Source organism: Scleropages formosus, chromosome 1, assembly GCF_900964775.1.
Source record: "Scleropages formosus chromosome 1, fSclFor1.1, whole genome shotgun sequence".
In the NCBI taxonomy this organism is placed as follows: Eukaryota; Metazoa; Chordata; class Actinopteri; order Osteoglossiformes; family Osteoglossidae; genus Scleropages; species Scleropages formosus.
Genome location: NC_041806.1, coordinates 7,592,248 through 7,604,855, shown reverse-complemented (window position 1 = coordinate 7,604,855; position 12,608 = coordinate 7,592,248). Strand labels below are relative to the sequence as shown.

General features: G+C 39.4%; 1 protein-coding gene across 1 annotated transcript in view; it reads left to right on the top strand.

Annotated features, from left to right (window-relative positions):
- The window catches only part of LOC108930435 (solute carrier family 12 member 5-like), a 51,258-nt gene extending 40,797 nt beyond the window's left edge, over window positions 1-10,461 (top strand). The window contains exons 15-26 of the mRNA XM_018745673.2: window positions 90-209; window positions 424-528; window positions 1,881-2,049; window positions 2,167-2,362; window positions 2,477-2,646; window positions 2,818-2,949; window positions 3,861-3,968; window positions 6,179-6,301; window positions 6,457-6,638; window positions 6,830-6,844; window positions 7,301-7,434; window positions 7,925-10,461. Of these exons, the coding sequence (XP_018601189.1) occupies window positions 90-209; window positions 424-528; window positions 1,881-2,049; window positions 2,167-2,362; window positions 2,477-2,646; window positions 2,818-2,949; window positions 3,861-3,968; window positions 6,179-6,301; window positions 6,457-6,638; window positions 6,830-6,844; window positions 7,301-7,434; window positions 7,925-8,016 (1,546 nt within the window). The 3' untranslated portion in view covers window positions 8,017-10,461. The remainder of the gene's footprint in view (window positions 1-89; window positions 210-423; window positions 529-1,880; window positions 2,050-2,166; window positions 2,363-2,476; window positions 2,647-2,817; window positions 2,950-3,860; window positions 3,969-6,178; window positions 6,302-6,456; window positions 6,639-6,829; window positions 6,845-7,300; window positions 7,435-7,924) is intronic.
- Window positions 10,462-12,608: the final 2,147 nt, after the last annotated feature.

Here is a 12,608-nt window from a genome sequence, read left to right as displayed (position 1 = left end):
ACAAAATGACAGTAAAAAATTGAATAGAAGAAGAGATGGTTTAGCTATGAATAAAAGGCGAGTGACCCTTGTTCCTCTTTCACCTGCAGGGCTCTGTCATTCTTGGGTATGAGCTTGTGTCTCTCACTCATGTTTATCTGCTCCTGGTATTATGCCATTGTCGCCATGGGGATTGCTGGCTGCATCTACAAGTATATTGAGTTTTGTGGGTGAGTGAATCGCAAGCCTAGTCAAAGAAGTCAACAAGACGCCTGATTGGCTGTAGCCATCCATCCAGCACTTGAGCCATGACTTTCACTGTTTAACATAGAAAGTCACGGACTAGTGTGTAGTTCTTCTCCTTTGGCTAAGAAGCACTGCATTAGTAATTCTTTCATAGAATGATGTTAGCGATGAAGTTAATGGTGACTGGGATCTTCACAGGGCAGAGAAAGAGTGGGGAGATGGGATTCGTGGCTTGTCTTTGAGTGCTGCTCGCTTCGCCCTCATGCGATTGGAAGAGGGTCCTCCACACATCAAGAACTGGAGGTAGGGTTCTTAACCTTATTGCAGACACCACAATCACCAGACATTTCATTCACATTGTTTGTTTGTTTAGCAAAAACAATCCACCATTTGGAAAGTGTGAAGTGCGTTGTACTTTTCTCCATTTATTTCACCTGGAGATAAAACCTGGTTAATTTTTAGTCAGGAATCTGCTTTTAACCCCCCTTCCTTGCCATATCTTTGCATCACAGTCAAAGATATACTCGAAATAGCACTTGAAATCAGTGGCAGTTCCATAATTAGGCGGATCTAGGCAATCACCTTGGGGTGCTGAAATCTGAGGACAAAAATTTTGGAAACTATGCTCAACTTGCTGTAAAAAACATATTGTAATCTTGGAAAAAATATTTTGAAAACTTGCTTAATGATGAACAGTTATTAAATGTTTTGTTAGAAAACTGAATAATCTGCATCTTACGTATTGTAGAAACATTGTATGGCTTTCCGGCATCTTTGAAATGTTGCGACTTCGTAGGTAGTGTTTTCTGAACTGTCCCAAGCTGCACAGCAAATGTTGCGTACCTATTTGTTCCATTAGCAAATAAATGTTTAATTTTTGCTGAATTTACTCATTATAATATAAAGCTGTGTTCTGTGCATTTATAACGACCATGTGTTATCAATAATTACACAACATTTTATGGATAAATTCATTTTTTCCCTTATTTATTATCAGTATGTATAGTACTGTGCAAAAGTTTTAGCCTCTTGGTTGGGGAAAAAAGCTGTAAAGTGAGAATGTTTCCAAAAATGATCCTCTTAATTAATAAACTTCCTACAAAGCTTAGTAATCATCCATTGTCAACAACCGCTAGTCCCGAGCGGGGTCACAGCAGGCTTGGCCTAGTCCCACTCTCTGGCAGGTCTAGGGTTCAAGTCCTGCTTGGGGTGCTTTGCGATGGACTGGCATCCCATCCTGGGTGTGTCCTCTCCCCCTCCAGCTTTTTACCCTGTGTTGCTGGGTTAGGCTCCGGTTCGCCACGACTGTAATACTGCAACTTTTTGCAAAAGGAATGCTTGGAAATCTAAAATATGCTCTTTCCCATTGACACTAATGCAGAAGAAATTAAAGAACTGTCTAAAACAAATATTTTTGTGAAGCATCTAAGTGCCTAAGACTTTTGCACAGTACTGTACCTATATCCAAGTCTATGTAAGCCTGAAGGGTGAAGGATTAATTCTTGCTCGGGGGCATCAAAAACACTAGCGCCAGCCCTGGTATAAATATGTGATATATCTGCTGCCAACTACTTTGTAGATTCCTAATTCCTGTAAGTGAAAACATTGCAAATACACTCTACCAGACTGACCCACACTCTGTCTCTGTACTCCAGGCCACAGCTGTTTGTGCTGGTTAGTGTTGATGGAGAGCAGAATGTGGAGCAACCACGTCTATTCTCCCTAACAAACCAGATGAAGGCCGGAAAGGGCCTAACTATTGTAGGCACTGCCCTGGAGGGCACGTTCCTTGATAACTATGACCAGGCACAACGTGCAGAACAGGTCAGCGCTCAATACACCAAGCATAATGGACCATCTACAGCAAGACCCTGTTCTATTCATGATAAATCGTGATGAATAGACTTAAGTGTCTATCACTAATTGTTTCTTTCCCTTCAGTCTTTGCGGAAGTTGATGGAAACAGAGAAAGTGAAGGGTTTCTGCAAGGTAGTCGTCTCCTCCAACATCCGAGACGCCACATCCCACCTCATCCAAGCCACTGGTCTGGGTGGCCTGCGGCATAATACTGTGCTTGTGAGCTGGCCACCAAACTGGAAGCAGTCAGAAAACCATCAGACCTGGAGGAATTTCATTGGTGAGTTTTGCATCCAAGAATTCGATCAGTATGTCGGGTTTCCAATTGATCCCGAGGTTAGAAGCATTTGCAGTCTTAAGAGAGCCTATAATGAAGATACATACATGTGTACAGAGCTGGTGAGGGAAACGACTACTGCCCATCTGGCTCTTCTGGTTGCCAAGAATATTTCCGCTTATCCATCCAATGGAGAACGCTTCACTGAGGGACATATTGACGTCTGGTGGATCGTGCATGATGGAGGAATGCTAATGCTTCTGCCCTTCCTCCTACGCCAGCACAAGGTAACAACACCCCAGCAGTGTTGCTATGCACCTCATTTTTTCTTTTGGAATCAGCCTCTTTTTCAGTCAGCTGTTGATTATTGTGCCAGCAGTGGACACTTCGAACGAGGTGTACCGAATGCGTTTGCGAGGGGGCGGATTCTGAGTGGCACCAGTTCTGTCCGTTCACAGGTTTGGAGGAAGTGCAAAATGCGCATTTTCACTGTGGCCCAAATGGATGACAACAGCATTCAGATGAAGAAAGATCTAACCACTTTCCTTTATCACCTTCGAATCGATGCTGCAGTTGAGGTGGTGGAGATGGTGAGTGCTAATGGCTCTTTCTGAGTTCAGCGCAAACCTTGAAGCAGTCAAGTACGGCGTTCACTTCTCCAGAGAGAAACACATCCAAAGACGAACTTTCTAATTACTGCTTTATGACAAAGAACTCAGACAAATATAGTATAAACCAATATATAGTGCTGCTTGAAAGTATCTGAACCCTATAGGGATGGTCAATATTCTTGTATAAAATATTAAAATTAAAAAATCTGAATGACTATGATTTACACCCCTACTTACCTACTTGGTTTAACCAATAAAACTTGGGGTTCACTTATTTTTACACCTGCACTACTTGTGTGTTTTTACAACACACATGATTTCCTCTAAAGCAACATATGGAATTGGTCTTTATACACCTGTTATGTTACATGAGAAACACTGCTGTCATTGAATAACCACTATGTGGTAAAACCAAGGGATAAAGAGGTTCACATACTTTCAAGCAGCATTGTGCAAGATGAAAATGCATCATTAATCCAGCGCATATTCATAAGTGTATCCATGTTACGTTATCATTGTACAATTTTAACTGCAGGATAACTGGAATGATCTCTTTAAATTATTTCATGTGTTTTTAATAATTTTGTAATCATTTATACAACAATTGAAGATAGCAAGGACATTTAAAATTTTTATGAGCTTGCACAAATATTTGCTTCGCACAGAATACCCTTTTTTTCATTTGTGTATTATGAAATAGGGGTGTTGTGAGTCATTTGACTGAAAAGTGTTAAATTTAATACAGGGTAACGTTAAACTGGTCAAACATTAGATACGTATTCCTTACCTGCGCTTGCCCTCGCTAAAAATTTGAAGAATTGAAGAATTTGATGTCAGTGGTCCCTGCCTTATGTGCTTTTTATATTAAATATTCTCTTCTCTTTAATTAGCAAGAGAGTGATATATCAGCCTACACTTACGAGAAGACCCTTATGATGGAGCAACGGTCACAAATCCTCAAACAGATGCATCTAACCAAGACTGAGCGTGAGAGAGAAGTAAGTTTCAAATAATGTTCATTTATATTTTTATTTAAAATGAACTGAGAGTCCTATGCAAAAAAAAAAAAAAAGACCATTTAGAAACAAAAGCTGCTACTCAGAGGTGGGAAATGTTTCACTTTCACTTAGTTACTTGTACTTAAGTGAATTCTTGGAGAAATTATCCAATACTTTTTACTTTTAATCTTGTACTTTTGTAAAAAGAAAATGTGCTTTTACTCTATTATATTTCTGTGACCCTCTTTTTCTTACATGACATTGCCTGTGAATTTCACCAGCAGTCAGCTGTCAGTCACAATCACGTTCATGGTGAAATATTAAAAATGTCTTCATTGTCCGCTGATTTCTCTCGTTGATATCACTGGCTATGTTCACTCGCAGTGAAACCAATCACAGATCAATAGTGAGCGATCAGAGATCAATGCTGGGTTCCATCCCGCTTTGACTGACAGTAGTTCATTCGTTCGAAGAACTGAACTCAGGAAAAATATGTTTAAATATGTTTAATACGTTATCAACATGTTTAATTTAATACGTTAAGTAATACGGTAACAATATGTTTTTTCTGTGTCGTGAGAAGTGAGTTTAGGTGTCGATTTATAACTAGATATTCCACAAGGTCCTATTTCATTAATGTACATGTATTTAAATGTTTTAAATGAGTTATTGCATGCATCACTCATATTTTATTACTGTAATTTACTTGCATAAACTAACATTTGCTTTGCATTAACGCTCTTAACATTACCTGTTTAAAAACTAAAGTTTTTTATGAAAATTTTACTTAAATACACATTAAATATTATTGGTCTGAAGCATTTTACTTTACCTAGGACAAGAGACCAGTGGTGAATTTGAGGACCGGGGGGGGGTCCCCCTTAAAGGAAATCACTGCAGTATAATTAAATAATTCACCTTATGTGTGCCCCTAGCATCATCAGCGCCATTGACCTCTCCAGCGATGGCCCTGGTTACTGTCTAATTCTGAAGTCCTAAATTAATCATTGTGAAGCTAGATAACTGATAACTTAGTAGTGAGCATTATTCAGTACAGAGTGATTATTAGTCAGAGTATAAGTATTAGAGTACACACAAACATAGCCTGAAGATGCTCGTCCCAAGCAGGGTCGCGGAGCCTAACCTGGTAACACAGGGCAAAAGGCTGGAGGGGGAGGAGACACACCCAGGACAGGACGCCAGTCCATCACAAGGCACCCCAAGCAGGACTCGAGCCCCAGACCCACCAGAGAGCGGGACCCGGCCGAGCCTACCACATCACAGTGCCCCCCACTATTAGAGTAGTAGTGTGTATTAGTCACATTCTATGAACTTGAGTGAATTAAGTTGCTAGAATGTGACTGTTCTAATTCCTTTGAAAGGAATTTTTCCAGAACTGCTGCGGTATGCATACCCTGCTGTTTAGGTTAATAAACAGTTGTAAATCACTTTAGATGAAGTGTTAGGTATTTCAGATGGGTGATATAGCTTCACTTGGGGCAGCAGATAGTGTTGTAGTTAGAGCTGTCGTTGCAACTTTGAATCCCTGCTCGTTGTAGTATCCTTAGTACACACACACACACACACACACACACTAACTTCAGCGAAGTTATCATGCTGTACTAATGAGTAAATCATTGTAAGCAGCTTAGCATACAAATCTAAAATCTTAAATCAGCTTGCACAGACGGTGCACTAAGTCATGGTTGATAATACCCAGCAGACTGTGGTCTTTTCTATGTTTATCTGATTAGTCTAATTTACACTATCTAATTTATTTATCAGTTATTGCAGCTATTTCCATGTTGTAAATATGTGGCATAATATAGTTAACATGTAGCTAGTGGTTCATAACATTTAAAAAAGCTTAATTTCCGTCGAAGTAACTTGAGCATCTAAGCAGTTTTGTGATCTGATACTTTTTTACTCATACTCCAGTACATGTTTGGATGAGTACTTCTGCTTGTTTAGCTATTTCCTTAAAATAACAGTAAATTTCTTTGAGTACTGTGTTTGGCTACTCTGCTCAGCTCTGGTGCTACTAAAAATCTAAGAGCTGAGTGACCTTTCTCAATGGCGACAGTACATTACCTTTTAACAAAGGTCACCGGATTTGCAAAATAGATAATCTGTTGTAAGTAAATTGAAGTATGTACATATTTTTTTTTGTGAGAAGCATTCTGCCTCTGCAAAACATTGTCTTCTCACAGATCCAGAGTATCACTGATGTGTCCCGGGGTTCTATCCGGCGTAAGAACCCAGCCAGCGCGGCTGCTCAGCCAAGCTTGAATGAGGAGAAGCCAGGGGTCAGTTCTGAAAGATCTGAAGAGGAGGTGAGCGTCACTTAACGTCCATATTATTTCTTGTACTCTCCTCTCCTTCTGAGGCCATGTGCCACTTGCCTCAGGGGACAGTGATCTTTAGATGATAACTCCTGTCATCTGTTTTCTATTATCCTCTCCGCTTGTCACGTGTCCTTCCAAAACAGGTGCATCTTCTTGGCAAGAATGTCATACCCTCCCCAGCCAGTCCAGTGTCTCCTGCAGGAGGTGCGGAAACCCCTAGAGAGAAGGCGCACATGACATGGACAGATAAATGCGATGGGGTCAAGGACAAGCCCCCAGGTACTATCACTCCAGGGAGCATCAAGGACATGTTCAACATGAAGCCGTAAGTCTTCTGCTTCAGTGATGGCAGCTCCTCTGTTCACACGTAGTTTCTCTGTTCCTCAGCGAGTCACAATTCATAACATTTATGACATGAATCTATTTCTAGAGGAACATAAGTATCACCTTCACAAAAAATGAAAAAAAAAAAACTGTTTTTTAATTACTGATTTTGTTTTCTTTGCCACGCTTCAGCGAATGGGAGAACCTGTAAGTAATGTTACTGCTCTTATTGTTCATTATATTATTAATTACATCATGGTTTATTTTAGGCTTATAAAAATCTCATGTGAAAGGGTCTAACACAGGGCAATTACCTGCAGACAAGCCACTGATGTAGACCCTTTTAATGGGGTGAAATCAGTTATTAGCTGCATGGAACTTTGTAATAACTTCAAGATGCCTTCATCACTTATTATACTATGTACTAATGAGTTTCCTCGTTCATTTTCCCCGTAAATACTTGAATCACTAATGCTACCCTATCTACCTACTCCAAGGCTATAATCTGTTTAAAATCAGATGATTGTTACTAACAGCAGTTATTAGATGTTTGTTATTCAGAATGATTCAATGACATTAAACATGTTGAACATTAGATATATTCCTTTATAATCTTTAATGTGTCTTGCATTTCCTGTAACCCACTTACTTCTGCCTCTTCAGGAACCAGTCTAATGTGAGACGCATGCACACTGCACTGAAGCTGAATGAAGTCATTGTTAAGAAGTCCAAAGAAGCCAAGCTGGTTCTGCTCAACATGCCTGGGCCTCCCAGAAACCGCACCGGTGAAGAAAACTGTATCCTTTTGCTGATCAACATAGTTCAAGTGGTTGGAACTCTGTAGGAACATGTCAGGATCATAGTTCCACCACTTGAATGGAGCTTGAGCAAGAACTTCAACACTAGAGGGTCACCCAAAGGGTTCAGCTGGTAAGGATGCCATTTTTAGTTCTATAAATCAGAATAGGGTTTGCATAAGAGCCGATTTACTCATTAATTGCGAATGGTTCTGAAGTGGCGGGAACATAGTTGTTAAAGTTACAGTTAAGGGGGGAGGTTCCAATTGCACCTTTCTTAAAACCGTACAGTATTCAAAGATCCACATCTAACCCCATTGCTACCGATCAACAAAATATTCTGAAAATGGTAAAAATCTCTCATTTTCTCTCCCATGGTTCGTGTTTTTTGTATGTTAGTAAGAGCAGAAGCCTAATGGCAACTCAATATGCACATTTGATTGATTTGTGAAGCTAATCTATGAGACCCTTAACTAGAAATCTCTACAAGACATGGAGTTCCTTGAGGTCCTGACAGAAGGTCTCAATCGGGTCCTCCTTGTTCGTGGTGGTGGACAAGAAGTCATCACCATTTACTCCTGAGTAGCAAGGTTCAGCAGTCCCCAACCACCCTTGCCTCCTTACAGACTACACCTGAATTTCAAAGGATACTACCCAGACTATAGCAATAGTCCTCTATCCCCCACCCTATCACACACACATTAAATGATTTTGCACTAAATATTTATCCCTCTCACACTCTGTTACTCGTAGATGATCTTCCAAACATCACACTTCTCAAGTCTTCATCTTCATCTGTGTTTGAATTTACTTGATGTGTATGATCAGGCTGATTCTTGAAGTGTTTACAATCGGGAGGAAACGGTAAAGCTCCAAGAATACAGGAAGGGAGCTTAGTTATGCTAAACTGCCTTGAAGAATATGGGAGGGATGTTTGGGGTGGCATTAGGCTATCGTTGTTATGTGAAGGATGAAGAGGACCATGGCCTCCAGGACCCAAGAGTCACAAGCTGTGGTGCTTGAAAAACAGGATGACAGTCAGTCAATGAAGAAGATGGCAGCCAATTAAATGGAAAGGAACATCTTGAAGGGGACAAGCGATGCGTGGTTTGGCCAACCTGTAGGCGACAAGAAACAGCTGGATTATGCCAGCCTCATGCAAGTGCAAAGCAAACAAGCTACTGTTGTGTCTGGCTGATGAAGTTCTTGCTGTGATTTTAAAAGCATTTTAGTTAGTGTGATGAGCCACGTGCAGCCATCTCAATCTACTGTATAGCTGTGTATTCCTCAAAGCTCCAGCCATAGGAAGTGCTGCACAGACGTGGGGGCAGGCAGAGGAGGGGGACAGTTTAGCAGCCAGCAAGCTCTAGTGTTCCTGCGAGAACAAAGAGGGACTGTGCTCATGGCATTTTTCAATCACATCCTCCCTTGTCCCAAACTGACCGTAGTGGTGATCACTGTAAATAGTGTAGTATGCAGCATTCTTCTCAACATCACAATAGCGTATTTACAACCAAGTAACACCAGTTGGCAAAGCATTGCACTTACATCATATCACACAAAACACATCAAGCTGGCTGCCCTTCTGACTGAAAACACGGTTTCGGGATTTCTGACCAAACCTTAAAATCCTAGAACTATGTTGAAGCCAGTGACCCACCAATTTGGTCGCCTAAAACATTACTTTCCATCAGCTATGACAATGACTTGTTTGCAAAGTTTCTCTGGAGAAAGTCAACACTAGAGCAAAATTATTTGTTTTTACACGTACAATGATAACAGATATATACAGTACACTGACAAGATATTGTCAGAAGTTCTATACTTTGAAGTTAAGAATTTTACGCAAAACAGTGTTATTAACAGGTTATGAATTAATTTTGAAATGGACCCTATTTAGTGTCACTTTGGAGTTTCACTATTTCTACCAATACAGCAAATGTATTTTACACTTACACTTTGCCAAATACAAAGATGTGTGCAGTGCCATAAGAAAAGAAAATATATTTTTGATACCAACATTTTTAGTGAAGGGCCAGGAGTCTGAAGTCAATGTAATACTCGAAAATGAACGAGTGGAAACTAGGTCAATAATGGGAGATTATGACATTGATCTGTAGGGCACATTGATCTCACCCACCCTGATCATCTGTGGCAGTTTTACAGAACAGTCAAGAGTATCTTCTTAGAATATAATTTCTTTTCAACACGGCACAATTAGCAGATTCAGCTGTGACAAGTTTGCTGCAGTTACCATAAATGCCTAACTTTGAAACGTAATTGAATTCGTAACCAATTCATTCAGACCAGGAAGTATCGAATTAACAGGAAATATTTTCATATATATAATGTATTTGTGAAGGACATGTGCAATAGGTGTATACGGACTAATGTGCATTTATTTTTATATAAAGATATTTTATATACAGTAAGCAAATTTCATATCTATAGGGATATCTGCAAGGGGATGTTGACGCATAGCTGCACCTTTGCTACGGCACTCAAGCAGACACTCTTATTTGGTTGCCTCTCGCAGAGACACTATAGGAGACAGTATACAAATTAATAATTTTAAATTTAGTCAAGTTTTTGCTTTTTAGGGGAATAGAACAATTATAGAGGAATTGTCTAAAAGACATTTTCAATACCTATACTGTATAAAGTTTAAATGCTGCTATATTTATTAAACAAAAGTTTAAAGCAGAGGGTCGACTCTACAAATGAAAATACATATCAGCGTGGCCACCCAGTTAACTACATCTAAGGTTTGATTTGCTGCGGAATTCATCATTACTTTGACTACGGGATTTCCGCTGTGTGCGGGTTGTAATCGTAAAGGAGCTAGTTATTATTTTTACATTTTTAAACTCCCCTTCAGTTTTTAAGTGTCGTATTGAAGTTCTCTTTGCAGAAGACAAAAAAGGGAGTGTTTTACCATGTCTGACTGAATCATTCAAGGACTGAAAGCAAGTCAAATGCTGACACATCAAACAAATCAATGTCATCATTTACAGACACAGAAAGCATTTTAAGACCGATTTCTAAAACTACGTGCATGTGGCGTGGCGTTTTATTCAGTGTGTACTACCTGCATGCACTTATATGACTAAGCTGGTGTGTATATGCATGTGTTTACTGCATGTTGATTTACAGGCAGTTATGTTCTACTAATGATGTACCTATATGCACTTGTGAGTTTTATTGCATTTGGTAAAAGTACAGATATATGCAAATATTGCTCTGGTACTTGACTGAAACTGCCATGAGAAAACAGATCCGCTGAGTCTCAAAGGCCAGTTCTTCGACCAAAGTACCTGAGTAGCATTAAAACAGAGTAAGGCCTGTACATATTGATCCAATACACACATTTACTGAATAAACAATTGTCAGTGATTCAGGCACAGTGGGCCTTTGTGAGACCCTAGACCTTCAGTGAGGTGTGCATGAACACTGTCGGTGAAACACGGGACAGGACCACTTTGTGTCAAACATCTGAGAGATGGAGAGGGCATCTAGGACTGTATCACACACACGATCATGAACATCCTTTCACGTTATGAGAGGAAGATGCACCATTTGTCGTTACTCAAGTTGCAATGGTTGCAGAGTTGACCTTCCAAAAAAATAACAAGAGCATAAATAACAAATACACAATGTAGACAAGGCCCTGGTAAACCCTTGTTATGCAGTGTTTGTCATCTTTGGGTGCTAATGGATGTATGAAACACACCAACTAGGAAGGAGTTAATAACAGATTCACATCTACTCCAATGTAAAAGGTAGAAGCCAGAAAACACACATACATTTTGATTGAAACTGCTTGTCCCAAGCGGGGCCGTGGCGAGCCGGAACCTAACCCGGCAACACAGGGCACAAGGCTAGAGGGGGAGGGGACACACCCAGGACGGGACGCCAGTACGTCGCAAGGCATCCCCAGCGGGACTCAAACCCCAGACCCACCAGAGAGCAGGCACAGGCCAAACCCGTTGTGCCACCGTTCCCCCCCAACCAGAAAACAATCACAAGTAATCAATAATATCATTATTTAAAGTAAATGAAAATTAAACAGAAAGTATTTTCACTTTGGCTGCCTTTCTTGTATCAATAATTAAAAATAATTAATCAGCATCACATAACCATATTTCATAAAGTTTCATCAAAATCATATTGCACATGAAATTAAGTGAACTGACAAAAATCATCTCAGATTTAAGACTTGTCATAGGTACAAAATGTAAACCACTAAGAGAAAAATGTTTCTTTTTCATTGTGTATTTCTGTTTATCTGTATTAATTAAATTATTGCACAATCTGAGGGCTTCGGACGCTGAAGCCATCCTCCATGAACCCTTTCGAATGCACATTACTGAAAAGGACTGTCTTATGTGTGTTTGAATATGCATTACCCTTTTCCATACACGTATATGAACATAATTTAGTTTTTATATACCTGTTGCATCACATATTGCCATTTTTCATCATTAAGACAGTTGTTACATAGTATATATAGGTTCGTAAAGCTAAGCTAAGCACTTAAAGTTTTTATTATTTCTGGGTATTTATGGACAAAATGGTTCATTTACACAATTTTCACATACATCCAAGTATTCACCAGTCAAAAAACAAGAAAATACACAGTAACATATGTAAATAGAGGTACACAAGTAGAGTTAAGCTAGGTAAGTCTTGATTTTAATGTCCTCTGTAAAGTATATTGTATTGAAGAGGATAGACTCTAGGTTAGGAAGTGATGTAGAGCTAAGGATCAATATTAGAAATGTTAACGGTTTATGTTTGCAGTTTTTTTCTTTTCTCCAGGTTCCAGAATATATAAATATTTATTGTGTGTATTCTTTTGTTTTAGATTAGCTGCATATTTAGGTGTGTGTGTGTGTGTGTGTGTGTGTGTGTGTGTGTGTCCAGAGGTGAGCATATGAGGAACAAGGAAGGTGCTTGAAGGGAATTTTCTATAAATATTACTGAATTAGAATTCAACTTTCTTTTGTGTCAGTGCAGCTCTAATACATTTCAAATAGAATATTTCTTTTTTGTGTTTGACATTTTTCCAGCATAACTGTTTTACCTTTCATAAATGCTTCTACAGTTTTGGCTTCTAGATTTCACCTATTATTTTATAGATTTGTCTCCACCAAATGCAATAAAATAAAATGTTT